General features: G+C 34.2%; 3 protein-coding genes and 2 long non-coding RNA genes across 24 annotated transcripts; 3 read left to right on the forward strand and 2 right to left on the reverse strand.

The window, feature by feature from the left end:
* Window positions 1-338: 338 nt before the first annotated feature.
* ckn (CRK like proto-oncogene, adaptor protein) lies at window positions 339-17,551 on the reverse strand. 9 transcript variants are annotated; one of them, XM_076533016.1, is made up of 10 exons: window positions 15,359-15,498; window positions 14,963-15,133; window positions 14,755-14,896; window positions 13,805-13,918; window positions 6,372-6,650; window positions 5,949-6,272; window positions 5,538-5,875; window positions 5,076-5,462; window positions 4,560-5,015; window positions 339-4,147 (listed from the first exon to the last, which is right to left on the reverse strand). In XM_076533016.1, the coding sequence occupies exons 5-10, from the start codon at window positions 6,640-6,642 to the stop codon at window positions 3,890-3,892; spliced, it is 2,034 nt and encodes a 677-aa protein (XP_076389131.1). In that variant the 5' UTR covers window positions 6,643-6,650; window positions 13,805-13,918; window positions 14,755-14,896; window positions 14,963-15,133; window positions 15,359-15,498; the 3' UTR covers window positions 339-3,889. The 9 variants fall into 9 exon arrangements, with proteins under 9 accessions (XP_076389131.1, XP_012143214.1, XP_012143213.1 ...); XM_012287824.2 differs by lacking the exons at window positions 14,755-14,896; window positions 14,963-15,133; window positions 15,359-15,498 and adding an exon at window positions 17,110-17,551; XM_012287823.2 differs by lacking the exons at window positions 13,805-13,918; window positions 14,755-14,896; window positions 14,963-15,133; window positions 15,359-15,498 and adding exons at window positions 15,781-15,796; window positions 17,110-17,551.
* LOC105662777 (uncharacterized) lies at window positions 6,649-14,139 on the forward strand. Of its 11 annotated transcripts, none has more exons than XR_013038600.1 (11): window positions 6,649-6,963; window positions 7,356-7,413; window positions 7,722-7,935; window positions 8,017-8,636; window positions 8,714-8,888; window positions 8,988-10,678; window positions 10,761-11,052; window positions 11,130-11,514; window positions 11,647-11,893; window positions 11,959-12,336; window positions 12,443-14,139. It is a non-coding gene; the product is annotated as an uncharacterized LOC105662777 (long non-coding RNA). The 11 variants fall into 11 exon arrangements; XR_013038599.1 differs by having other exon boundaries at window positions 6,649-6,772; window positions 6,875-6,963; window positions 8,988-11,052; XR_013038601.1 differs by having other exon boundaries at window positions 8,988-11,052; window positions 11,605-11,893.
* A 453-nt stretch (window positions 17,552-18,004) lies between the features above and the next one.
* Window positions 18,005-18,647, forward strand: LOC105662779 (uncharacterized). Its single transcript, XR_001096307.2, has 2 exons — window positions 18,005-18,347; window positions 18,433-18,647. It is a non-coding gene; the product is annotated as an uncharacterized LOC105662779 (long non-coding RNA).
* Window positions 18,648-19,420: 773 nt separating this feature from the next.
* On the reverse strand, window positions 19,421-22,966 carry Sirt7 (sirtuin 7). 2 transcript variants are annotated; one of them, XM_012287821.2, is made up of 5 exons: window positions 22,814-22,966; window positions 22,567-22,664; window positions 21,467-21,682; window positions 20,442-21,222; window positions 19,421-20,290 (listed from the first exon to the last, which is right to left on the reverse strand). In XM_012287821.2, the coding sequence occupies exons 1-5, from the start codon at window positions 22,910-22,912 to the stop codon at window positions 20,192-20,194; spliced, it is 1,293 nt and encodes a 430-aa protein (XP_012143211.2). In that variant the 5' UTR covers window positions 22,913-22,966; the 3' UTR covers window positions 19,421-20,191. The 2 variants fall into 2 exon arrangements, with proteins under 2 accessions (XP_012143211.2, XP_003704443.1); XM_003704395.3 differs by having other exon boundaries at window positions 19,421-21,222.
* A 339-nt stretch (window positions 22,967-23,305) lies between these two features.
* LOC100882258 (histone-arginine methyltransferase METTL23) lies at window positions 23,306-25,022 on the forward strand. The gene is made up of 2 exons (XM_012287801.2): window positions 23,306-23,628; window positions 24,192-25,022. Exons 1-2 carry the CDS (start codon window positions 23,464-23,466, stop codon window positions 24,774-24,776), a joined length of 750 nt encoding a protein of 249 aa, XP_012143191.1. The 5' UTR covers window positions 23,306-23,463; the 3' UTR covers window positions 24,777-25,022.
* The last annotated feature ends 3 nt before the right edge of the window (window positions 25,023-25,025 follow it).

Consider the following 25,025-nt stretch of genomic DNA (forward strand, 5'->3'; position numbering starts at 1 on the left):
CTTATGGATTTCTTTATTCTCACATAAAAATAATATTACTATATTATTGTTAATGTTTAAAATTAAACATTTCATAGTGGAAAACATTGAACTACTTCTAGCTATAGGATTACGATGAAGCAGCCTTTTTCAGATAAGAAGATCAATCAACTTACTTTCTATATAAGAATATAGAAAAATCATATGTCACTTCCTATATACTAAATATTTTAAATTTTACTTAATTGTTTGCTTATCCCATCTAAAAAATGTCAGATATCTAGTGTAATCATTGTGAAATTAATATAATAGAAATTAATAATGGCTTATTTTGGGTATGCACTAAAAAACATTAAAAATTGAGTCTGTCAATTAGTTTTATTTAATGATTTTCATCATAATTGATAAATAAAATAATGTATTTAACGTGCATTTAAACAAACACAAAAAGTAGGAAGGGCCTCGAGGACTCGTAAAATGCAGTTAGGCGGATATTGAATTCGCTGAACAAAACTGCAGCGACGCATACGTTTTGTACAAAAACTATGACTAAGTGAATACAAATATAAATATAAATACATATACATACTTATATTTATATTTATATTTATATAATATTTATATATATATATATATATATATAATATGTATATACCATGTAGAAGCAATGTCTTCAGGAATTCTGAATTAGCTGCCAAAAATCAGCCATCAATTGAATTCTGTTCGTATTATGATATCGCTTAATATTAACTATTTGCTTAAACAAAACTATAAGGACTTAAAAATAGTAAATAGCATATGTTTCATCGATTGAAGGAATGCCACAAACTGCCATGAACGCCACGAATGCATTATTTTAAGTAAACATAGTGTATTTAATCTATAATGACAGTTAATTCGCGTTAAAATGAAAATGTGAATAATACTATAAAAAAATGTTTTCTTCACAAACTTTTGTTCGTCTAAAAGCAATAATTATATCGTCTTAAGCATTTCTAGTGACGCTATTAAACTACATATATTAATATGTATATGTTACTGTATATAAGTTTTATTATTGCGCGGACCTATATCTTTCATAATAAAATGTTTTACTTAAAATAATACTTTCGAAATACTAATAAAATTATAACATTTTCGATACGCTTAATAATCAAGAATTGATCGTCAAATAAATATTAAATAAATCTATTATAATTATACACATTTGATGTTTCATAATTCTATACAGAGGTTGTTTTGAATTTCTGATTGAACTTATCTCTTCATATCGCATTAAGTATGAAATTTCAGTCCGAAAATCGACATTGTTGATTATATTCTATTGTGCTTAATTTACATTTATCAAAATTGTCAATTTATATGTTATAAAAACAAATATGGTTATTCGACCATGTAATGTTAGTATAAAATATTTTATTTCCTGCCAACGTTTATTACTTGCAAAATTTCTCATCGTATTAACATTCATACTGTCTAAATACCTGCATCGAAATATCACTGTATAGTTTTCATTTTTTTGATGTTAATTATTGTTATATCAATAATTTTTTTTAAAGGAAACGAATTACTTGTATATTTCTTATCGTAAATAGTTGATCTTAAAAATACTCATGTATCTGTATCCAATTTCTAATCTTAACTTTAAAAAGCAATTTATCAATCCGTTGGATAGTAAATGTCTAAACAACTGTTTATAAATATAAAAATCTTATTCGCTTCTTCGCGACATTAAAAATCGTCACCATTCAAATGTATTGCTCAAGTTTTTCTTTAGAAATAACTTAGCGCAAAAGCTTTATCCGATATTAGCACAAATCTAATAATAATACACTGCAATAAGAATTAAAACATAATTAATAATTAATTTATAAATTTGCAGCACCGCAAAACAGTTTCCCTAAGTACACTGCTTAAAATGATATACGTATATACTATTATATGTATACCTACAGTAGTTAACAAGTCTGCAGGCCACAATAACGTAGCCCCAATGTTTAGTTGATTAACCTAAGTTTTAAGTGTATTTCAAAATCTTGTATATGTCCTACCACATTTTCTTGTGTCATAATAATAGGGCATAGCTGAATTTAAAGATATATAACAAATCATGTATCAAGATTAAAACTAAAATTCATTAAAACAATGATAATATAATCGAGTTCATTTTAATTAATTTCTTCACGATTCGGTTGTAAAACTGATTTACACAGATACAACAAGTTTTATATACCTTATGAACGTTTCACTGAAACTGTATGCATAAGAATTCTAAATGCTATACATATGAATTAAAAAATGAAACATTTCAATTGTAGTACATACAAACTGTTTTGTTAACAAAGATTGGAGGCAGTTAATGAAGATCACAGACTTCAAAATACTTGAAATCTCAAACTAAACCGAGTACAAACTCATGTTCAATAATGATTTAGTGTTACCGCGTACAGATGTATATGTATACGTGCATTCGCACATACACATAAATTGTTCTAATAAAGTTTACGCCATAAAGTTTTACGCCCAAGTTTTCAATACGTATCAATATCATGTCTGGATGTGGGGGGAACCTGAACACTTTATCAACAACATTCTACTACTATCGTTACTTTGATTTGATACACGTGGATGCTCTGTACGTTCCACATGATTTGTGCACCATATAACAATAGTGAGTTACATACATCACTATATTAGTACGGCTAATAAATATAAAATGTTAATTGGCTTACAGTGCATATGATTCTGTATTAAACTGTATAATCTTGAAATTTAATTGGCAGTCAAATATCTACGTTGGTTTGTTCTCAGTCTTATGAGAACTTCTTTCAAGTTCAAATAATGGAAGATGTAAATTTTTTTTTCATATAAACTATCATAAACTCTTATAGATGTTGTACCACAATATAGTCAAAGGTATAATTATGCTTCGTTATCAAAACAACTTGACTCAATATTTTCCTTTGTCATCATTGGAAGAATCATTTTATTCTGGAAAATGGATACAGAAGTTTACCTCTTTGTATTGTACTAATCTCAAAATGTCTAACAGTTCCAACAGTTATGAAGGTCCCAATCTAACGTGCTATCGTTTTAGCAAAGGACGGAAGTGGAAAAGGAAATATACTACCTGGAATGTATGTATGCTGCCACTAATGAAGTTTCCAGAGAAAAAAGATCAGTCTTTATGCTGTATAAAGCGATGGAATCATTCAGTTTAGGGACCTAGACTACACTGATGTTTTTACAGTCTTCTTTTCATAAGGCATACGTATCGATTATACTTATTCATTAAGTGTATTTCCATTGTAACGTTTTCTCTTGTACGAGTATATTCCTCATAAAAATGTCGTAGTCCAAACTGTCAAATATTTATAATTTCAATATTATCTTGTACAAATGTAATAAACGTAAGTAAAAATAATGTATAGTAATAAGTACTTTAGAGGAATACGAGGATTAGAAAAATTGTGCAACAAGGTGTCTCTGGAAACTTCACGAGTTCATAATATTTCGATAGAAAAATAAGAAGCTTTGCTCTATAGAAAGAGAGAAGAAAGGAAATAGAACCTGGTAAAATTAAGATTATGGCATGGATGAATATATGATCCACCATACTAACCAATACAATTATAACAGGATATTACTTTGCGTAATACAACTTATGTATAGATCAACGTAACAAAACGTAGTCTAGTAGTTATCCAACTCCGAGCGTTCTCATTTCGAAATAGTAGCTATTTGGATCGAAGAAATTTGAATTTAATCCTGTAACCTATATGCGCTCGTGTTCTACTATATCATACCTTACAGCGTGGGAAGTTTATATTTTAATTATCAGTTGTGTCGCTAAAGATGCTCTTTTTTATACCGTTAATAACTGAAAAGACGGTGCAAACAAAGGCAGCAATTATGAAGTCAAGCCTTGACGCTTTTCCTCTTCGAGCATAGCGTCAAGTTCGTCAGTGAGATTTGCAAGCATATTCCCAATGTCGTTCAACACATCCGCCGGTTCGCTACCACCAGAATGATGGGTCATTCCATGGCTTTGAATATTGTTATTAGAATTACCACTTGCATATTCTTGTGCGCGAGCAGCTCTTTGTTTTATCGTACCAGCATTTTCATTTGCGAAAGGCAGAGAATCTGATTCTGTACTGGAACTTGACTGCAAAAAAATAGTATTGATAAGTAACGATGAATAGTAAAAAATAAAACAGTGTTTCATTAGGCAATATTTTTTTCTTTGAAACTAAGATGAATATTCTATAACGAAATATTTCTTTAATATTACATTTACCTCACTTCCCATTCAAAGAATGTTTTTTGTGACTAAAAATACAGTAAGTAAGAAAAAATGCTATTAACATCTAAACACATTATTCCTTGTATCAAAATTGAGATGAGGATGTAGCTAGGAAGAAAACGGTAATGTCCAGCTTTTGGGGATTTCTCAAACATGAAAATGAATAACAAGTTATTTTAACCTCTTCCTAGTTATGAGGTCCTCCCCATCAGCTGTACATTACCGAAACAGTAATTAGGTTTTCTAAATATTCAAATACGTAAAACTACGATACCTTAAAACTGGCGTCAGAACCATTACGGTGTTGTAAAGCAAGAGAAGCTATTAACTCGTGTTCTTCGTTCACATTAACGCTGACGCTACCCCAAGAACGAGACATGGAAGAAGGTGGTCGATTCATTTGCGGCGGTGTGGATGGCGCTGCTGCGGGTGCAGGAGGTGGAGGCGAAGGATGATGAAGCAAGTGATGATGTTGATGATGATGCATATGATGATCGTCGCAAGAAGCAGTTGGTACTGGTCCGCTGCAATCTATCACGACATCCCCGACTGCCGTTCCTCCAACGCCAACAACACCGGTACCACTCGTATCTCTGGAGCTTTGGCGCCTCGGAGGAGACGGTGGACAACGTTTTGGAAGATGTGGACTACTCTCAAGACCATAAGTTAATTGATACTTGTTATCAAAGTCTCTTGGCAGTGACTTGAATTGCCCTGGAGTCGCGGCGACCTGAAATCGAATGGAACTTTCATTAATAAATTCAACTCCATTGACTAAGTCTTGTATTACCTTGGCTACAGGTCGTGGACGTACAAGACAATGCCTTGGGCGCGGAAGAGTTCCTCCACCTGCATCTACCACGGAAGTATCATTAGTAGGAGTGAGATCTCCGTCCTCGAAACTACGTGGACGCCATTCAATTTGTTGTGGGTGCGTGGAAGGAGCTGGAGACGGAGGATACCCAAGAGGTGCATCCTCTAAACTCTCTAAAGACTTTCCTCGTGAACCAGCTCGTCCGATGATATTGTAATCGGTTGGCAAAGCGGCATACATGCTTCTCCATGCAGACCCGGACGTAGTATCGCTTCCTCCTCTTTGAAAAGATCTTAAAACTGGCGAGGAACAATCCTCGTCGGGAGATGGTAGATCAGGACCACCTCGTTGAATGACTACATCCTGTAAACGCGATTAAAATCAACTAAATGCAAAATATAAATTATAACGGGAAGTTACAAAATGATATTTATTTACTTGTGTTTGTCCAGGATGTGGCGGTAGTCGTGCAAGATCCAGCGGCTGAATGCGTTTACCAGCACGAATATCCTTAACTCTCTTAATTGCTAGCAGCAACTTTTTCTGATGGCCCAAACGCACAATTCCAATATCTTCCAGATCTTCCCAAGTGAGAGTCGTTACGTCCTCTACCGAACGCATACCCTGTTGATGAAGAGCACCAAGATATTCTTCAAGTCGTAAAAGTCTAAGCCACTCTTCTAACGAGCCAGGAATATGCTCTGGTAAGCCGTCTCCTATATTTAAATTGTCTATTCCCGCTTTCAAACGTTTCCTGTGATTAGGCTTCTTGATCCCTGCAAGTGAACAGATTATTCGAATTAAACCGTTGCTTGCAGTGAATCCATTTCACCGAGCACTCTCCATTACCTATTGCTGTTAAATCCTCCGGCGTCATACGCGTTATAGTAGCAAGATCGTAACCGGCAGAAGCAAACAATGGGAAATATTCCTCGAATTGGAGCTCGGTCAACCAAGCATGAACGACGTCAAGATCCGCCGGTCTGTCAGGATGACTGCCAAGCGAGCTAATAGAACACCTGGGAGACGAAGTGAGAGCACCAGGTCCTCTAGGACCTAAATGATACCCCGAGGCTCTTCCTGAATCTAGCGAAGCGGTCGAATGCCTGGAACCAGAACCTGATCCTGAACTACCTGGACTATCTCTTCCAGGACTTTGAGTCATGTCGATTCCTACAACAGATTAGATTATTGTAATTATCGACATTAGTTCGGATTATAAATGTCTACCATTATCGCGCTAATGCGAACGTAACGGTATAACCATCGCACCTTGATCTTCGGCATGAGCATATTTGCCGACAACCGATGGAAAAGCAAAGCCAGGATGAGTAAAAATAGGTCCCGGACTTTTTCCAGATGGCACTCCGTAAGAACCCTCGTCCGTTGTTCCTCCTGGTCCACTTCCGGGCAGGAAGCAGCTATCTTCGCTGCTCGCATATCCAGCGGATCCAAAAGAGGAACCAGAATGTCGAAATACATCGGGTACAGCTGGTGGTGCCACTTTCTTCGCCTGGGTTACAGCTTTGGACGGCCGGTTCATGCCGCCAACTATACACACAATAACGTCCCTTCGTTATTCGTTTTAATTCAGATTGACATGCTTAAGGGAGCACGCCACTTTGATATAGTTTAAATTAACCCTTAACTGATACGATGGGGGTCTATCTCCTGTAATTTTATTTTTTTTAATACAATTTAAATAAGCAATAATCTCATATTATCAATTAAACTTTAAGTTCAACAATTTGTTCACACTACTTATCTTTTTGCAGATTTTCCATTGTGTACAGAAAACATTAATAACTTGGTGTATCATGATTGTTAAAAATCCTTTTTACACAACATGTGGCTAACATGTAAGGTATGTTCTTTAGAAATTTCTGCAAATGTGCAAAAGAGCAGGAGTATATAACTTTTGAAAGGCCCTTAAAGATGAAAGGTAAACCTAACCTAACATGAAAGACTGGATTTGTTTCTTTTACACAGGCTTGGTATAAAGAGCCTTGTAGCTTAAAGGATGCAGTCAAAGGAATTTGTATTTATACTTCTTTAAGAGATTTTCAGAATCTGAATGTTCGTGTTTGGTTAACCACACTACCATCTTTATATCCTTAAGAGCCCCACCGGTTGTATACATATTACAATAGTATCAAACTTATCTTCTTGTTCAAAAATTTGTTACAAACGAATAAAGATATATAAAAGTTATGCTACATTTTAGCTATGGTAAGAAAGTAATTCTTTTAATTTTAGATCGCCCGCATCCAAGTAATCTGATCCATGGACCCCGACGACCTTCAACACGATGCAGGTACCATGTTATATTTTTTAAACATCCTGTAAACTGATTGAGCTATGATCCAGAAATATTCTTGTGAAAGATAAATTCAGAAGTTTAAACAATTCAGTAGTGTAAACAATTTGTTGAATTTAAACTATATCAGTAGCAGTCTTCTTTGAAATCCTAAAATCCTGAAAGATATTTTTAGTTAGTAATTTAGTTGTTAATAAATCAATGTTCGCTTTAATCCTCTTCTACTGAAGCTTTAATGTACTCAATAAAATTACACACGATTTAACATGTAAAATGTCCACTAAAATAAGTGATATGTCACCCAGATACAGATCGCACGAACATGTTAATACATCGATAGAAATGAAATAATTTTCTGAACGATGAAATGATTATACCCATGATTTAATGAAGATGGAATCTTAAGCCATCAACTACTAGAAGCACGTTATTGCTGGAGAAAAATATCCTTCTCAGCGGAATAACTTGATAAACTGTTAAATCTCGGAGAACGTGAGGCACGTTTTCCAGGTAAAAGAGGTAACACGACTAGCGACGTGCCTTAAACGGAAAAAAAATGTTTGGTAAAGCAATTAATGTCATTCCGTTAAATCGTTCTAGGAATTGAAGTGTACAGAAACGGAAAGGTAGGCGTAGGCGTGAAAGAAGTACCTAGCACGAAATACACAGGGCAAGAAGAAAGAAGGGAGATAAGAAGCCGAATAAAAAGGGAGAGAAGGTCAAAGTCAACTAACCGTGTAAATTCGTTAGCCGTGTAAATACGGAAACCCGAAGACCCACAAAGACCGAGGAATCTACTTTCCAGAACGCGTCTTCCCTTTTAGTGAGAAAATTTCTTTTTTTTTTTTATTTAATATTCACAAACACTACCGATATAAGAACATCTGTATAAACGTGTGGAATCTCGAGACGGTTATCCAGAGAACTCCAAACGCATGTGTAAGCACGAGATAATTTTTATCAAGGTCTCGTATGCTGCACATGGCTTACGATGCGTAATCGTTATGCTTCGTGCCTCGCGTTACGATTTCTGTTTATGATTCATGACGGTAATTTAAACTCGGATGACAAAAACATCCAACGAAACAATAACGCGGAACGTTGCTCCTAAAGTTAAAAATCCATATATCATTTTAAGTCGTTCGAACGCGAAATTTATCGCCGCGATAAATTCCACGTTGACTTTTCCTTACTAACACCTATAGCATTCAAGTTTCAGGGTGAGATACAACTATTTTTACCTATTTACTTTTTTATTGCTTTCAAGGTTATTTAACGATAAACTTATTTTTTGCAGATTCTTATTTTATGGACCTAGAAGGATACTTATCGGACTTTCTCTTGAAAAAGTATTTAACGAAATAAACATTTACTGCACCACTCTCGAAGTAGGAAATTGATAATGGAAGACTGGATGTTTTCAAACGAACATCCTGGGTTACTTGACTATCAACTGTATCGAATATAAGAATGTAAGTGTAACATAAGAATGTAATACATATAAGAATGAAAGTGAACTACATATAAGAGTATAACAATTTCCATGTACTCTATTCGATCGCCTTTTTTAGGGTCACGTGTGCAGCGTGTGAACGCGTTAAGCACGTTTAGCAACAAATTGTCATGGCAGTAGAAACGTACCATAATCGATCGTATACAAATAGAACTCGTTTGAACGAGGCAATTCTTGGTCGTGGCGTTAAACGACCGATGGAATCGCGGCAGAAAAATGACCCTATCTGGTGGTAATCGTTGTCGACAGACCCGTGAAACTAGGCTCAACTCGCCATAACATTCTAACTCGTGGTTTAGTAACTGGATCGTTGCGTACAGCGTTGCACAAAAGTCTAGCATCGATCGCATTATTTTTCCTCTTTACAACGCGAACTATACGAAACCATTCATAAAAAGAATATTCATTCGCCGTTTTTACTTCGTTTGCCTCGGAGAATATACCGTAACGACGCATTTATGTGAATCGTTCACTTCCATAATAACTGTTCTCGTTTCACGTTACAGTTAAAAATAGAAGATTAAAAAAGTACCACTGTTACGAACAACTGGATATTTAGGGATAATAGTGCGTTTATAAGGATGGGGAGATCTAGTGGCTGAGGATTTACACGAGGGTTGGGATTTGGATATAGAGATGTAGGGTTTTTATTGGGGTCTGAAAATTTCGAGATAATGGCAGCTTTGAGATCTAGCAAGATCTCAGGGGATCTTGTAATTTCAGTATCTGGGAATCTTGAAATCTAGGGACTTCACAAGCTAATACAGGGGATGACGGAATCTAGGAACTGTTATGTCTATACATTTCAAAATTTATAAATACCTAGTTCTCATTTTGTAGCTTAAAAATGTGGAACCTAGAGATAAAGAGAATTAAGAATTTTAAAATATCTCAAACAATAAACAAACATGTTTGTCGTTTAAATTTCATGAAACTAGTTCTAACGCTGCTCCAAATAAACAGAAAATAAACCAAATAATTAAACCGTTAGATAAAAGACTATCAGAAACCAGAACAGAGAAAAATGAGATCTATCATAGAAGGATTACACCAGACAGAAGGGGTATATCGAGCGATACGATATCATAGAAGATAGATAGCAAGGTCACATTTACACTGAACTATAGTTGCACCTCAAAACTTCCAACGAATCGAACGTAAAAGTGTCTGCAACGATACTTTTGTACGGGGTTCGATTATCCAACGTACTTCGCAATGGTTTATGGACCCACAAACGATTGGACGGGATTATTGTTCTAATCCCGCTCGTTAAGTTCAACCGTTAGTCGCCATGTGGAGTGGACTTGAAAGTTAGGTATAATACACGCGGGACCCATGCTCGTTAAACGAGATGGTTTCTTTGCACTCACTTTACCGACAGGAAAAAGCGAGCTCTTTTCGAACGAAATTGAGCTTAAAATATCCGCGATTGGTAACAAAAGAAATTTACGGAACATCGGCCAAGGTGGGAGAACATCGTCGATATTCGAAATGTTCATAATTTAACAACGGTACCTTAAGAATCCTGGGAATTAACGCGAGAACAATTTGTACATCGGTTGGGGAATGCCGATACCAGAAATTGTACAGATACCGATGTAAAAGCGTCCCATAAAATCTTGCAAATTCTTTCGCATCGAGGTTCAACTGATTGAACACTCGGTCAGATATGTACATATCTAAATATCCTAGAGATTCCCAAAGTGTGCTGACGTAGAGCTAACTACCAGATACTATGGTCTTGGTACTGTAAGGATTACAACAGGAAGTATTTAAAAGTATATCCTTTTACTGAAATATAATTTCTTCGTTTTATAATATATGTCCTTAGTTTCAGAATATTGTAACAATTGGCGAAGGAAATATTAAAGAAATAATTTGACTAGACTGACTGGCTGAACAATTGGGACTTGAGACATTTGATATGCTGACAACACTCAATGCTTGTAAAAATAAGTTCATAACAATCTAATGAAGTAAATGGAATTCAAAAGTGGATCTTCGTCCACAGAAGTTGAAGCAAGTCGTTTAATATCCGCCGCAACGTTACGAAGGCAGCAGATGGATTAGTGTACAATTGATGTATTTGGTCACAAAATATTTGCGAAGAAAAAAAGTGCAATGTAATTTTGATGCTTCGTTGCGTTAGAACGTTCCGACCGATTAACCTGTCATATAATTTATTCAATCTATTTTCAAGCCGCACTAGTCAAGCAACATTCTCGGAGCGTTACACTTACGGTGCACGAGATTCTTCCAGCTGCCATAAATCGCCTGGATGCACTTATCGAGAGGAGTAGCGGATAATAGCGCGGTCGTTTTACGTGCACTCAGGTTGCCTTCGGAACAGCTTCTGAACAAATTACCATTGGCTATCGTACAAATCGTGGGGCCACGTTCCCGTCGTTGGAGTCTCGTTTTCGACATTTCGATAACACCGTTCGAGATCCAAGCTTCGACGGCCGGATCCCTGAAGCTTCTGTAAGTCGAGGACAACTTCTTCGAGGACTTTTGCAGGAAACGTTTGCCAGGCGGTAAGGGCGGAGGACCCAAGCAACTGGTGACGGCTGTGATCGCCATTTATGGTAGTCCTCGCTTTGTTTCAAAATAGACTCTCGATTTATATCTCTAACCAAACTGTTCCATTATCTCAACGAATGATCGTCCATTCATAGATTTATATAACGGCACTAATTATGCAACCGATGCCTTTTTAGAATTTGCATTTTAATCACCTGTGCAAATCCCGTCACGCCTATATTAAGCGTGATTAAATGAAAACCGTAATTAAAACGCTGGGAGTGTCGCCAGGCTACTTTAAACGACCTGTAACTTCCTGAGAGGTAGCCAATTTAATATTCTAAAGTGTAACGTCTCAAGAAATACTGACGTTTCCCTATTCAATTATGGTACCAGAGTTATCCGGCCTAGGTTAAACGAACTCTGTCACCGTTAAGATACGTGGTACGTCTGTTATCGAGAATGGTCACTTTTTGGTTCACGGTTTAAGTAAAACGCACTGATTTTAGGAATGGATCTTTACAGTGAAATAATACGAAGGAAACGGCTGAGATAACCGGATAAGACTGTCAGAAACGTAGAGCGTTGGATAGAGATTCGAGTTGGCGACACCCAAAGAGTCGTTGGTGTGGCGAATGCAAAGAGGCGAGGTCGAAGGTGGGTGGACAAGTTTCCGGAGAACGGCATAGGCCGTCCCCCGGGTAATGCTTCCACGCGCGTAGGTTTCCAAAAACGCGACACGTGAAACAACTTTCCACGTGGAAACGATGAAAGGACTCGATCGGAGAAATCTCCGCGGAGATTCGAATTATTAGTAAGTACGATGTACGAGAGGGTTTGTTCGACACAAAATGACGATATGAAGTCAGCTACTGTACACTCTACAGGTATACCTGCTTTGCAAGAGTCCCTCTGTTACCATTTAGAAATTTAGAACTTTTCACATTTAATATAAGAATTGATATAGACAATTTATAAGTTTGATAATTTCAGACATGAAGAATCTGATTTTAAACATCCACATTGAAAAATTTATACATTAGAGGATTTGGTGATTTACAATTAGTAATGTAGAACTTATGATCCATACTTATGGTCCATACTTGAAAAGTAAATCATAACAAAAGTTTGAACGTTACAATTATACAGTGTCTCATATTTGATGACACAACTGGCATATAACGCTTTCCTCCTTGAAAAAAATAAGGCAAAAATTAAATTATTCCTAACTACATCAACTAAAGTTAATCCTCAACCAAAACCATTTTCAAGCTTTTAATCTTAACAAGTTTGTATTAAAGTTTAGTTTATAAAATCATTCAATGACTAGTTACAAATTATATGAAAGAAAATTCAAGCGTGATTAAAGTTTAATTATTTTGTTAATTGTTAATAAAAAGCGTAATTAATTAACTAAAATACTCTGTGATATTAAGGTACCCTTGTAGAAAACATTTTCATTTATTTAAAAAATTGTGCAAACTTTCCGGGAACAGCTGTACTTGGAAACGTAAAAATATAGAATAATGCGTACTTATTTATCGATCGCAGTAATAATATGCGCGTGCTTCACAAAGAAACGCAAACCCGGTGATTACGCTCTAAAAATTCTATATTCCTTTACACTCTGGTCTGCATCGATTATGAGGCGTGGTCCGTTCAAAGCAGTACTATCAAACCTTAACCTTAAAGGGAATAAAAAGTACATGTTTTTCACATCTTTGTTCCGATCGTTCGAATTCGCTTCTCTTTTCACATTTCGCTCTAATTTTTCTCACGCGTACGAACTACATAATTATGGCATAGCAGCATCGTGCGATACTTTGGAAATTCAGAAATTTACAAATCTACCATTTTGTAATTTTGGATCGTAAAATTTGAAAATTTAGAAATTTGAAGATTTGAGAATTAGAAAATTTGGAGATTGGAAAATTTGGAAATTCGTCAATATCGCAATAAGAATATTTGAAATTTCGCGCCACCTTTTCCGCGCGCTTGCGAATAACGAGCTAAATAATTATAGCGTCCAAGTATCGCGCGATACTTCGCTCGACGATGCGTGAGAAATGGCAACGTAATCGAGAAAAGGGAGCAGAAGAGTTAGACGTTATGGCGGTCCAGAGGCTGCTCGGATAATTACCACCGGTGGCAAAGAACTTCTTCGCTGTCTCTAACGAACAGACGAAACCTTTCACGAGCAAGTGTCGTTACGGAAGATGATGATTCGAAAAAAAAAAGAAAAAAAAAATGAAAAATAATTTCGGCAAGATGGAAGCACCTGCGCTGCCTAAAATGGAGATACGCGAATGATGCGTCGATGCCGTTAGCATGCCACACAGCTTCTCTACAACTTACGTTGTTGTGCGGTCACGAGAAGAGCCAGTTACAAAGCAAAACCAGACGTCGTTCTTGATTACGACATTCACAAAGCGGGGATGGACTGATCAGATCAGACGACAGCTTATTATCCTGAAATAGTGGAAAAAATTGTTCTTTCACCTATTCGTGATTAACGCTAAGCGAGTTTATACAATGAGTGCCGGCCAAAATAATACGCCATGATGCAGGAAGCATTTTTATACATAAAACATTGTGAACCCGTGTATAAAATGAAATGAAATAAATGCTACACGTTTTGTTTGCTACAGTAATTAACCGTACAAAATAAAAGGTACAAAAAATGAATAAAATTTTATGCTGTGTTTAGTTAAAGTTTGGAACATATGCAATAAATCTATAAAAACTAATACTAGTTCCACCAAAAGGAATGTCTTACATGATAGTATACCATTCCAAGAAACTCGTCAAGTGAATCCTATTTCATTTTTGTATATCTTACTTCTTTTGACAATAAGATATTTTGAAACTAAATACTATGTCCTACTTCAAGGTCAACTGAAGCTCCTTCTAACCTTGAAAAATCTCAAGGTGATATCTCAGAAAGAATATAAAAACTGTATATATAATAAAAATAGAATATATTACAGTATTTATTCCTAACTTCATTTTTACTTTATACATATACTGTGCACGTCCAGTAAGTTGGCAGCTGGGACATTGCTTCATATGCCATCTTACTAGCCGTGTACAATACTTACAATAGTTTATATGCAAAAATGTTTCTCGCACGATTTGAAGCGACACTCGCATGTATTAAAGCGGCTAATTAAGTCGATTCGGATGATTTAACTTTCCTATCAAAGGCGCGAAATTATTAACGGTTCAAATTCCGGGATGCGATCGAATGAACAGCTGACGCATCATTTAAACAACGTATAAAAAACCGTACAAAGTTTCTGGGTCACCTAATGTTTGTTACAACTCGTTAACCAGACATCGTTGCTTTCGTTTACTAGCAGCCACTTCGTTCCCCTTATTCGTTAATTAGATGCACGCTCCGTACTCATTCTTCTTGTGGTTCATTCATACTTCTGCACATTTTGCTTCCTACGCATATTTCAACATTTATCGTAAATAGTACCAGTTCATCGCGGCATTATACATTACACTTACCCATAGTATATATTAATGCCAGTATAGTAATAACTGCTCTAGTTACGAGTGCACTGAATACGATTGATTAGATATGCAATCGATCAAATGATCAAGATAATGTGACGCTATCATTGCGATTTCGCATTGATTTAAAGTAGATTTTATTTCATTGACGTGTGCCATAGATATCTAGGGAAGATTGAGATATAAGAGATATTATTATTGGAATATCTTTGTTCAAATATTACGTCATTAAGTATGTAATTTGACAAATATGAGAACGCATATTCATAACGTGTGGCATCTCGCGCCAAGGTTAAGTTTGAAAACTTCAAGATTTCTAAATTACTTAATTTAAAAACTTGATAATGTAAAAATTTATAAATTTTAAAATTTAATAATTTATTTCATTACCTGATGAATATTCATGTTTTTAAAACTATAGTGGTGATTCTACTTCTTCTATATCGCCATTTTCTTTAAGACAGTCTACCGTATTCGTCAGTGTACTTTGTAACTGTTCATGGAAAAAATTTGCTGACTAGTTAGCATCATAGGTATAACAGTGCTAAGAACCCTAATCTCGCAAAGAAGAAATGTCTACAAGAAATGAAATCATTTTTTAATATTCAAAAAATGAATCGTCCAATGTATCGAAGATCAACGCAACGTATTCTTCGTTTCTTTATACTCTTCTACTTCTTCCTACTTTTATTCCTTCTATAGTATTATGCTTCACTTCTCTCTCCACCACCTGTCCTTCTCACTCATCCTTCATCATTCTTCCCCTTCAATCCTTTTGTTAAACAGCCGATATTTAAATATAACAAACTCACCGTCAATGCTGTACATCTGGAAAAGAACATTACGGATAAACGAGCTTTTTTCCAGTAATTATGCATAAGCGATGCTTACTTCGAAAAAAAAACATTTATTCTTATCGTAAGAGAAAGTGTAAAAGAAGAAGAGGAGGTCGAAGCGAGTTTAATTTATTTCCTTTCATTTTGTTCGCCAAAATTTAGAGCCGAATTAAAACCAATTAACCCGGTTAATTTATGATTACAGCCTGTTATAATTGTAGTCTATTATTTTTTATAAGATTATATGCAGAACTGAACACATACGTAGTCGTTCTCAGAGATATGTTAATCGACCGATGTTTATTCAGATACGTCCACGCATACAAATTATACGTTCATTCGGCATCGCATGTTATGAAGACGACAGAGAATCAATTTGTATAATCAGTATTTCGGATTTTTAAATATTTATCGATAATGTAATCGTAAGAACCCTGAAATATTCACACGATACTGATTACCTAAAATGTAAGATTACGTAAGCGCAAACAATACAATTTGTTAACACGCGAATAATAATAATCGAAAAAGAGGTTTTAAAACCAGCTTTAAAACATAATAACAAACGATCAAACATAATGATAATATTTTAAACAAATACTTTCCGTACGATTCCGTTTCTGTACCGTATCCATAAAGAAAAAAATTAAACGATCAGGAGATGGTTAATGACAGTTCTTACTTCAAGAAAGGAATCTTATATTATACTCGACCCTACGAACGAGAAAATATTCAAGCAGCCTCCTTGCAGTAGAAGGGGAAAGGTTCAAACACGTTTGCTAGTTACAAGTAACTCCACTTTCTAGCTTTACTCTTTGCTACGTCGATTCTGTCGTATAAAATCATCAAACATCTTTTTATATTTTACCGTAAACAATTTTTCCCAACAGATACTCGTGTAATTTACATATACGTATTCAAGTCAGTTATCAAACTTTAAAATTTCTGTGATTACTTTTTGCAAAACGTTCACGGTTAAAACTTAACGGTAATAAAGTGTGCCTGCAAAAAGTACAAGAACCAAACATAGTGCACAAAACAGTGAACATATAATTTAATCTGTGCGAAAACGAATATAGTTTATAAATGTTAAAAAATTTGCAAAAACAGCTCAAGATACGAACGCGTGCGCAGCCCTGTGGGGAAGTTTAGAATCACGTTCTAATATATATCTTTTCTCTTGAAAGCATTCTTTGTAACACCGTTCATCTATCAAACATGAACGCCGCTGTTCATAAAATGCCTCGTGTAATTTTTTCTACAGAATTTTTCTTTGACACCATGAAGAAAATGCATTTAACTCACCGCTAATGCGCCTCATGGCGACTCACGGCACGGGTCGTGTCCAAAAATCGACGAGGCTGGTCAATCCAGCGAGGCACGTAAATCTTCCGACTCGCCGTAAACACCATGCCATATGTATGTACAAACACCGATCATCACCTACGCCATGCACACACCGATTTCAGAACGCGAGGTTCCCGCGCCATTGCCTACCGATGAGGCTTTTCTCGAACAAAGAAGATAACCTGACCCTTCCGCACTGTCTTTTCCTATTACGTTAACACGAGCACCCAAAAAGTTGTTCCGCGAAAAATTGACATGCTGTTTTACAGGATTCCGATCAGGCTTGCGTTTCCTATGAAGGATTAATGCACTTCGATAAAGGTGATAGTTTTAGAAGTATTTAAACGCGAATGAGAAACGGCGACCAAACAGGGTATAAACTACTCCATCACGACTTCTCACGTAGCACTCTCGTGTCGTAGTAACCAATGCCACCGCTAGAGCGCTCAACCGATCGGTAATGATAAATCTACTTCGTGTATGGATTTAGGTCTCGGGATTCAATTGTCTTGGTTTCTTCGTTTGTACCTACTTGATTGTATATTCATTCAAGCTACTCTTATTCTTTCACTCAGCTTATTGTTATGATCTGCACACACCGGGGCAATGTAAGATTACTTTGGTTGAGCAGTGGGAGAGGACTCCCACCAATTGTCTTCGATTTTCAAAATTAAACATGTACACCTGAAATTTTTCATGTTTAAGATCACATTTTTAAATTTTGTAATTCTAAACCATTCGAATTTCCATATTTTCAAGTTACAAATCTTTAAATTTCCAAATTCTCAAATTCCAAATTTGTGAATCAGAAAATTTTCAAGTTTCTAAATTTTGGATTCCCTACATTTTCAAGTATTTGCAAATCACTGACATTTCCAAGTAACTAAATTTTTCAAATTTTTGAGTTCCCATATTTCTCAAATTCACAGACTCCTAAATTCCTCAAGATCTTAAATTTCAAAATTTGATAATTCGTGATTTTGAAAAGCTCCAAATTTATAAGTTTGTGATTTTGAAAATTTACTAATCGGCAACTAACGAGTGGTTCTCTTTTCCCTACATCGCCATTTCCCCTAGAAATGCCAACTATGCTCTGTGTTGTACATTGCTCTGCATTGAATGCTTCAATTTAAATAAAAATAAACTAACTCAAAAAGTAGCTATTTTAAAAAGGAAAGGAGAAATGTTTTTATTAGGTAATATACATTTTTGCATTTAATATAATTTTTAACAAACTATCTGACAATATTTTATTTTAATATTTATTATCCATTGTTTTAGGTTTATTGTCAAAAGATTACGGTCTTTACACCACGACGTTTGAAAGCTAACAATTATCTTGTTGCTCTATATAAAAGCTGATGTAGGGACAACAGAATGATAGACTTAATTATCTTCAATTATCTTACATGCTAAAGCTTACATCAACTTTGTTTTAGTCTGTTAAACGGTGAATCAAATGTATTATAAGAAAATAATATTTTCACTCATTGTTACATACACTTATTCATTGTTTATATTAACCTGTTTTTATTAAATTTATATATAACCTGTAAAATACGTCTAACATTTATCAATCCTAATAATTTACATAAATACTTTTAATTAATGTTACAATCTATTTGTTGTATGTATTTAATGTAAAATGCAAAGAATAATTGTAACAATTACTAATTTTAAAAAGTAATTGGTTACGAATAAAATTATGTAAGATAAAGTACTCGATTGGTTTTATTTCCATTTGTCCTTTATTCTCTAATAAAGTATTGTAAAGTTGTTTTTAAAACGGTAGAGAAATAGAATCACCACGTGCTTTACAACGAGATTTCGTTGTAAAGAAGTCAATGAGCTGTCGACGTACCACACTCGTAGTATTGGCGAAGTACTACGAGGCTTTAGAATAAGCGCCGTCGAAGTTGGTAATAGGGTGACGCTCTACGGGGTTACTATGGTAACAGACTATAGGCTTTTTCAACCTTCCCCTTTCTAGCCACATTCCCTTCCTCGTTATATCAATCGTTTCTTCTTCTTTTTTTCCTTTCTTTTACCTTTCAACGAAATAAAAAAAGACAACAGAAAAAGTAAATTGATTCATATTGCAGTCTTATACTAACTTACTTTCTGTTTATTCTGTATATTGATCAATACAAAACGATAGCTAATTGTAATTCAAAATTAATTACAATTTCTGTATTTATAAAATTAAATTTTTTGTATTTAGATAATATTCACAAAACTGGAATGGTGAATCAACATGATAAACAATTCAAAAGTTTTGCACATGTTATATTCATACATACACTCCTTTTAAAAAAATCGTATGATACAGCGGACTATACAAATACAAAGTACAAAATAGTAAAAAAAAGATATAATTAAAAATTATCACTTTGGTCGCTCTGAGTTTATCGTAATTCATACAATGCTGTTTAAATAAAATCTTATAATTAAAAGATCACAACGTCATTAGTTAATGATGTAAAAAACTTGGAATCAAGTGTACTGCACGAGAAACAAATAACGATAATACTTATAAGTTAACAATTTTCAAATTACACTTACATAAATATTTAAATATTTATCAGTCACCTCACTTTTTAACTTACGTTCGAAATTAAATACTCAAGTAACTACTAAATAGGAATAATGACTTATGCTTAACATTGTTTTCAGTTTCATAATCTTCGTTTAATTATTAAAATTCTGAATACTGGAATTAGATTGCTACACACGTTAAATTGTGTATACAGATTCCATTATGATATGGAAGCATCAAACATTTACGTACATTATATATTCACGTACATTATTATTATTGTTTTATAGTATATAATAATATACTATATTATGTCATATATTTATAGAGTAACAGAAAAAAGGAAAATCATATACCATATCGAGAAGAGTAAATGCTACCGTTTTTTCTTCATGCCTTTGCGGTATCCTTTACCAAACCACCCGGGATTTTTAGGCGCTATTGGAGGATCTGCACGAATTACCAATGTTTTTGCATCTTTCATTTGCTTGCTCTCAGCTCCTATTAAACGAGTATTATCGGTATCTCGTTGGTAATAAAGACAAGTAAGTGACCCCTCGTTCTCCATACAGAAGGTACAAGTTGGCTTGGGTTTCGCGATATCTGAAGTCATATTGGGTACTTGTACAAATGGATAATAAAAAAATGGTGTTAATTGAGGACACATGTACATTGGTGGAAATGGTAAACCCATGGACAAAAATGGTAATGCGGTAAAAAATGGCGCTGAATACGTAGACATTGGTTCAGTTACTTTTATCGGCGAAGCACAATCTTCCTCTTTGGTTTCCGATGCAATATCTTCGTGAAAATTGTCAGTAATTTCATCTATTTCCTTTAGAGTCATATTGGCTGGTTCTTCCAGACAGGGTTGACTTGTTGTTTGTTGTTCATTGCTTCTGAGCCGTACAGCGTGGAAAAAAATTGGATCTTTGGTACGATCATATTGCGGTATTTCTAATCCAAGATGAACCATAACTCTTTTCATGACTTCGTCACACTTGCCATTTATTTTTAAAACTGCATTTTCATCTTTTGGAGTCCATTGTAAATTTACAATGTACAACGATGGACGTTTGTGAATTGGTCTATCCATTTGCCACAACCATGGATACTTCTTTAACACCTTTAAACTGGAACCTAAACATAATATAACGTCTGCTTGCTTCGCTGCTCTTGTCGCACCATTCCAATTAATTGGCCAAGGAAGATTGCCTCTTTCACCAAAATGAACAATAGAATCGTGCAAAACGGAATTACACCTGTGACATAATCTTCCAGTCCCGTGAGAATATCGAGCTGTTTTTTCAGTAACGTCAAATAATCTCCAATATTCCCTGTAAGGTTTACACGTTCTGCAAACTTCTATATACATATTGCCATGAACTTCGGATAAAAGTGTGCGGGGTATCCCGCTTCGCAAATGGAGTCCATCACAATTTTGAGAAACTATGTGTTTCAAAACTCTTGCCTTGTATAAAGCATAAAGAGCCATATGGGTGACTGTTGGTTCTGCTTGACTAAGATCATGATTTCTGTAAGTATAAAGCAAATTAATATAAATATTACTCAACAGAAAAAAGCAAGTTGTTTGTAATAATTAGGCAGTGGATACTTATGCATTTATAATATATCAAAGTTTGCAAAGTATACATCTATTTGTATAGCACTAAATCTACAGTCCATGGATTTCATAATTTATACATACTTTGCAGACTTTGATATATCATAAGTACATAAATATCCATGGTCTAATAAGTAGACATATTTTAACATTACCCGATATCTTTTCCCTGTTGCAAACGAGTCCACACACCATTAGTTCCTCTATAGTCTGGGATAGAAGCAGCAGTACTAATACCTGCACCGGTATAAATAGCGAGTGATGTTGCCCTGCTAATTGCTGCAGCTAATCTTATGCACTTTTCTTCTAATATTTCTGGTGCATCTTCTACTTCTTCTAATCTTGCTTTTACTCTATGTCTTTTCTCTTGTCTAATAAATAATTTTACAGTGAATGTTTTTTTACAATAATATTTGCTACATAATTCAATATTAAAATTTACATTCAAAACCGGCAACAATTATTAAAATTAATATGAGGGAAGTCCCAGTTTTTCTTGCATAATTTTAGCAACATTCCATATGTAACAATAACTCCCTTGAAATTAAAGAACAAAGGAACTTTTACTTTCTCATTAATGCTCACAAAGAAACATGTTACCATATATACATATGTATATCACTTTTAAATTCCTTGTTACTGTAGTATCCACCTAAAACACACATCAGCTGAAAATGCAATAACAATAAGTCTACTAACAGGTTCTAACATGAAATAATCGTAACAGATTTTCAGAAAAATCACTGTATACATTATGCAAATATAGGCCCTTACATGCTCTTAAAAGGCCATAACAAAAATATGAAATAGTAATGAACTGCATCGTAAGAAACCTGCAAAGAAGAAGTTTATCAAACATAAATATGCGATTTCTTGACACATGTGTTACACTTAAAAAAAGTAAATCAGAAATTAATAATGGAAAAAATTCTATTTTCTATAAATGTCAATCAATAATAACATACATTTTGAAATGAAATTATAATATGACAAATTATTTCTATGTGATATCAAAAAAGAAAGTAGTCCATTGTCATTTTGTACTTTTGTTACAACCTTTTAACACTGTATTTAACAGTTTATGTTTATATAACATCTTTTACTTATTTTTTAGTCGCGGAATATGCTGGTAAAATTTTTCAGAAAAAACCTGGGACACCCTGTATAATGTCCGTACTCTGTGTTACAACATTAACAACAAAATAATTTGATATGATCATAAATGTGCAATCAATGATTTCCAAAATGGCTATACCTTAAATTAACCTCTTTTACTACATCACTACAAGACACAAGTATTCCCGTTTCTTCTGCGGTTCTATCTGTTTCAGATTTTTGTAAAATTGCTGCTACCTGAAAGGTGCAAAAATGTAAGGTCTTAGCAGTTGTTTACAGCACATCCATGTTAAGAATGATGCCGGGAGATATACATAAATTTTACAAGAATATTACTATGAAATTATCGTAACTGAATAGGGTATATCGAAAATATACATATGTACTTTTTTAAAAGTTGCTACACGTTCATCTTTGACTTTAAAAGCCTTCAAAGCAGCAGAACGTCTTCTTGACAGAAACTTCTCACTAGCAGCTTCCTCCATGTTTAATCTAAACGACTGCCTCAGTACTGTATCAACTAAAATATATTCATATTTTAAATAAAAATGTCATGCCCAGTTAGGATAAACATTTTTAAACCAATAATACTGTAATATGCATTATTATTATTAACTACTTTCTTATTCTTCAATCATATACCTATAAATATATAAATAGATATATGAATTTATAGTATAATTGCTTTTCAACTTGACATGCTCTTCTTAAAAATTAACAATAAATTGTATAATTCTTTATAACTTGTATAATTCTTGAAATTTTAATAATAAAGATTTTGGTTGAATGATAATGATTCTTTTTGTATCGGTTCGCGCCATTTCAAAATTTAAATCTTATCTATACATTTGCATTTTCTATTGTTGGTGTAAATCGACAACTCTGGACAAAATAGTGATTATATTTTCGATTTAGATTTTATTTGTCAACGCAGAAAATATGAGTTGATGATCCTTATTTAAAATTTGTTAATTACGGTCGAAATAAATGAGGTATTAACGAAAAGATATTGGCGTGAACGATTTGATAATTAGTCATGCCAGGTTTAGAAGAAAGTATATCACGCGATACTAGTTCACGCATGCACAGCCTAATGTCCGATGGAATCGCCTCCGAACAAGTAAAAAAGTTTTTGTTCACTTCAAGGAAAACTCAAGATAATATACAGTGTAACGAAAGTTTAGAGATTTATATTCCAGAGGTAATAAAGTTGTATACTTCTGAATTGATAAGTCATAATTGTTTATTTTTGGTTATGTACTTTTTTTAGAAATACCTTTTAAATTTATAATTAAAACTCTTGTTACCCTAAATGTTCCTTCGAACAAATAATTTAGATTTTTTTAATGCACTATTACAGATGACGTCCCATTTATGACATGAACAAATGATTCAAATATTTATAAATAATCAGAGTTGGATTAACTATTACTGTGTAAAATAAGCACATGTAGCAAAGGGCATTATAGAAGTTGTTTTTCCAATGGTTTCCAAAGTCCCAAAGTCTCAATGTTTTGAAAGTTCATAATTTTAAAGTTTTAAAATTTCAAATTTTACAGTAGTACAGTTTACAGGGTGTTTGAATTCCAAAGTCCCAGCATTTTTAAATTTTAAATGAACAAGGTTACATAGTTTAAAAATTCCAAAGTCTCAAAGTTATAAATTTTCATCAGTAATCTATAAAGGCTTTAATAAATAAATAAAGGTCTTTATAAATAATTTCCCTTAATGTAATTTTTCTTTCATATTAAATTTTTGTTTTAGTTACTTCAAGCCAACTATAGTTTTTATACATGGCCTTCTGCACCAGTGTTAGCTTGGTTTCTTTGGGAACATAAAGAAGAACTTATCGGAAAAAGAGTTTTGGAGCTTGGATCAGGCACAGCCCTACCAGGAATTTTAGCCAGTAAATGTGGTGCCACCGTTATTTTAAGTGACTCTGCTAGTTTTCCTAGAAGTTTACAACATATAAGAAGAAGTTGTGAATTAAATGGTATTTTATCTCAAGTTCAAATTATTGGTATTACATGGGGATTATTTCTGTCTAGCTTGTTTTCCATTGGACCATTAGATTTAATCCTTGGATCTGATTGTTTTTATGAACCAGCATTATTTGAAGACATAGTTGTTACAGTAGCATTTTTATTAGAAAGAAATCCGAATGCAAAATTTCTTTGTACCTACCAAGAAAGAAGTGCAGACTGGTCTATAGAACACTTGTTAAATAAATGGAATCTTACATGTACTCATATATCATTGGCTGGTCTTGGTACTGATTCTGATATAAATATACATGATTTGATGCAAGATCATACTATTCACTTATTGAGTATACAACGTGCAACTTAAGAGACTTTTGTCATGAATAGTAGATATATTCTTTTTGTGCGTAATATTTCTTGGACTATTTCTCATAGTGATCTTGAAAAATACTTTGCAACATTTGGTGATGTGAAATTAGCAAGAGTAAAATTTAGCAAGCTAGGAGTAAACACAGGCAAGGGAATCGTAGAATTCTATGATAGAAACGCTATGAAGGCTGCACTTTCTACTGTACATATACTAGATGAGAGGAAATTATATATTGAATGGAATTGT

This window comes from Megachile rotundata, chromosome 6 (assembly GCF_050947335.1).
Source record: "Megachile rotundata isolate GNS110a chromosome 6, iyMegRotu1, whole genome shotgun sequence".
Lineage (NCBI taxonomy): Eukaryota > Metazoa > Arthropoda > Insecta > Hymenoptera > Megachilidae > Megachile > Megachile rotundata.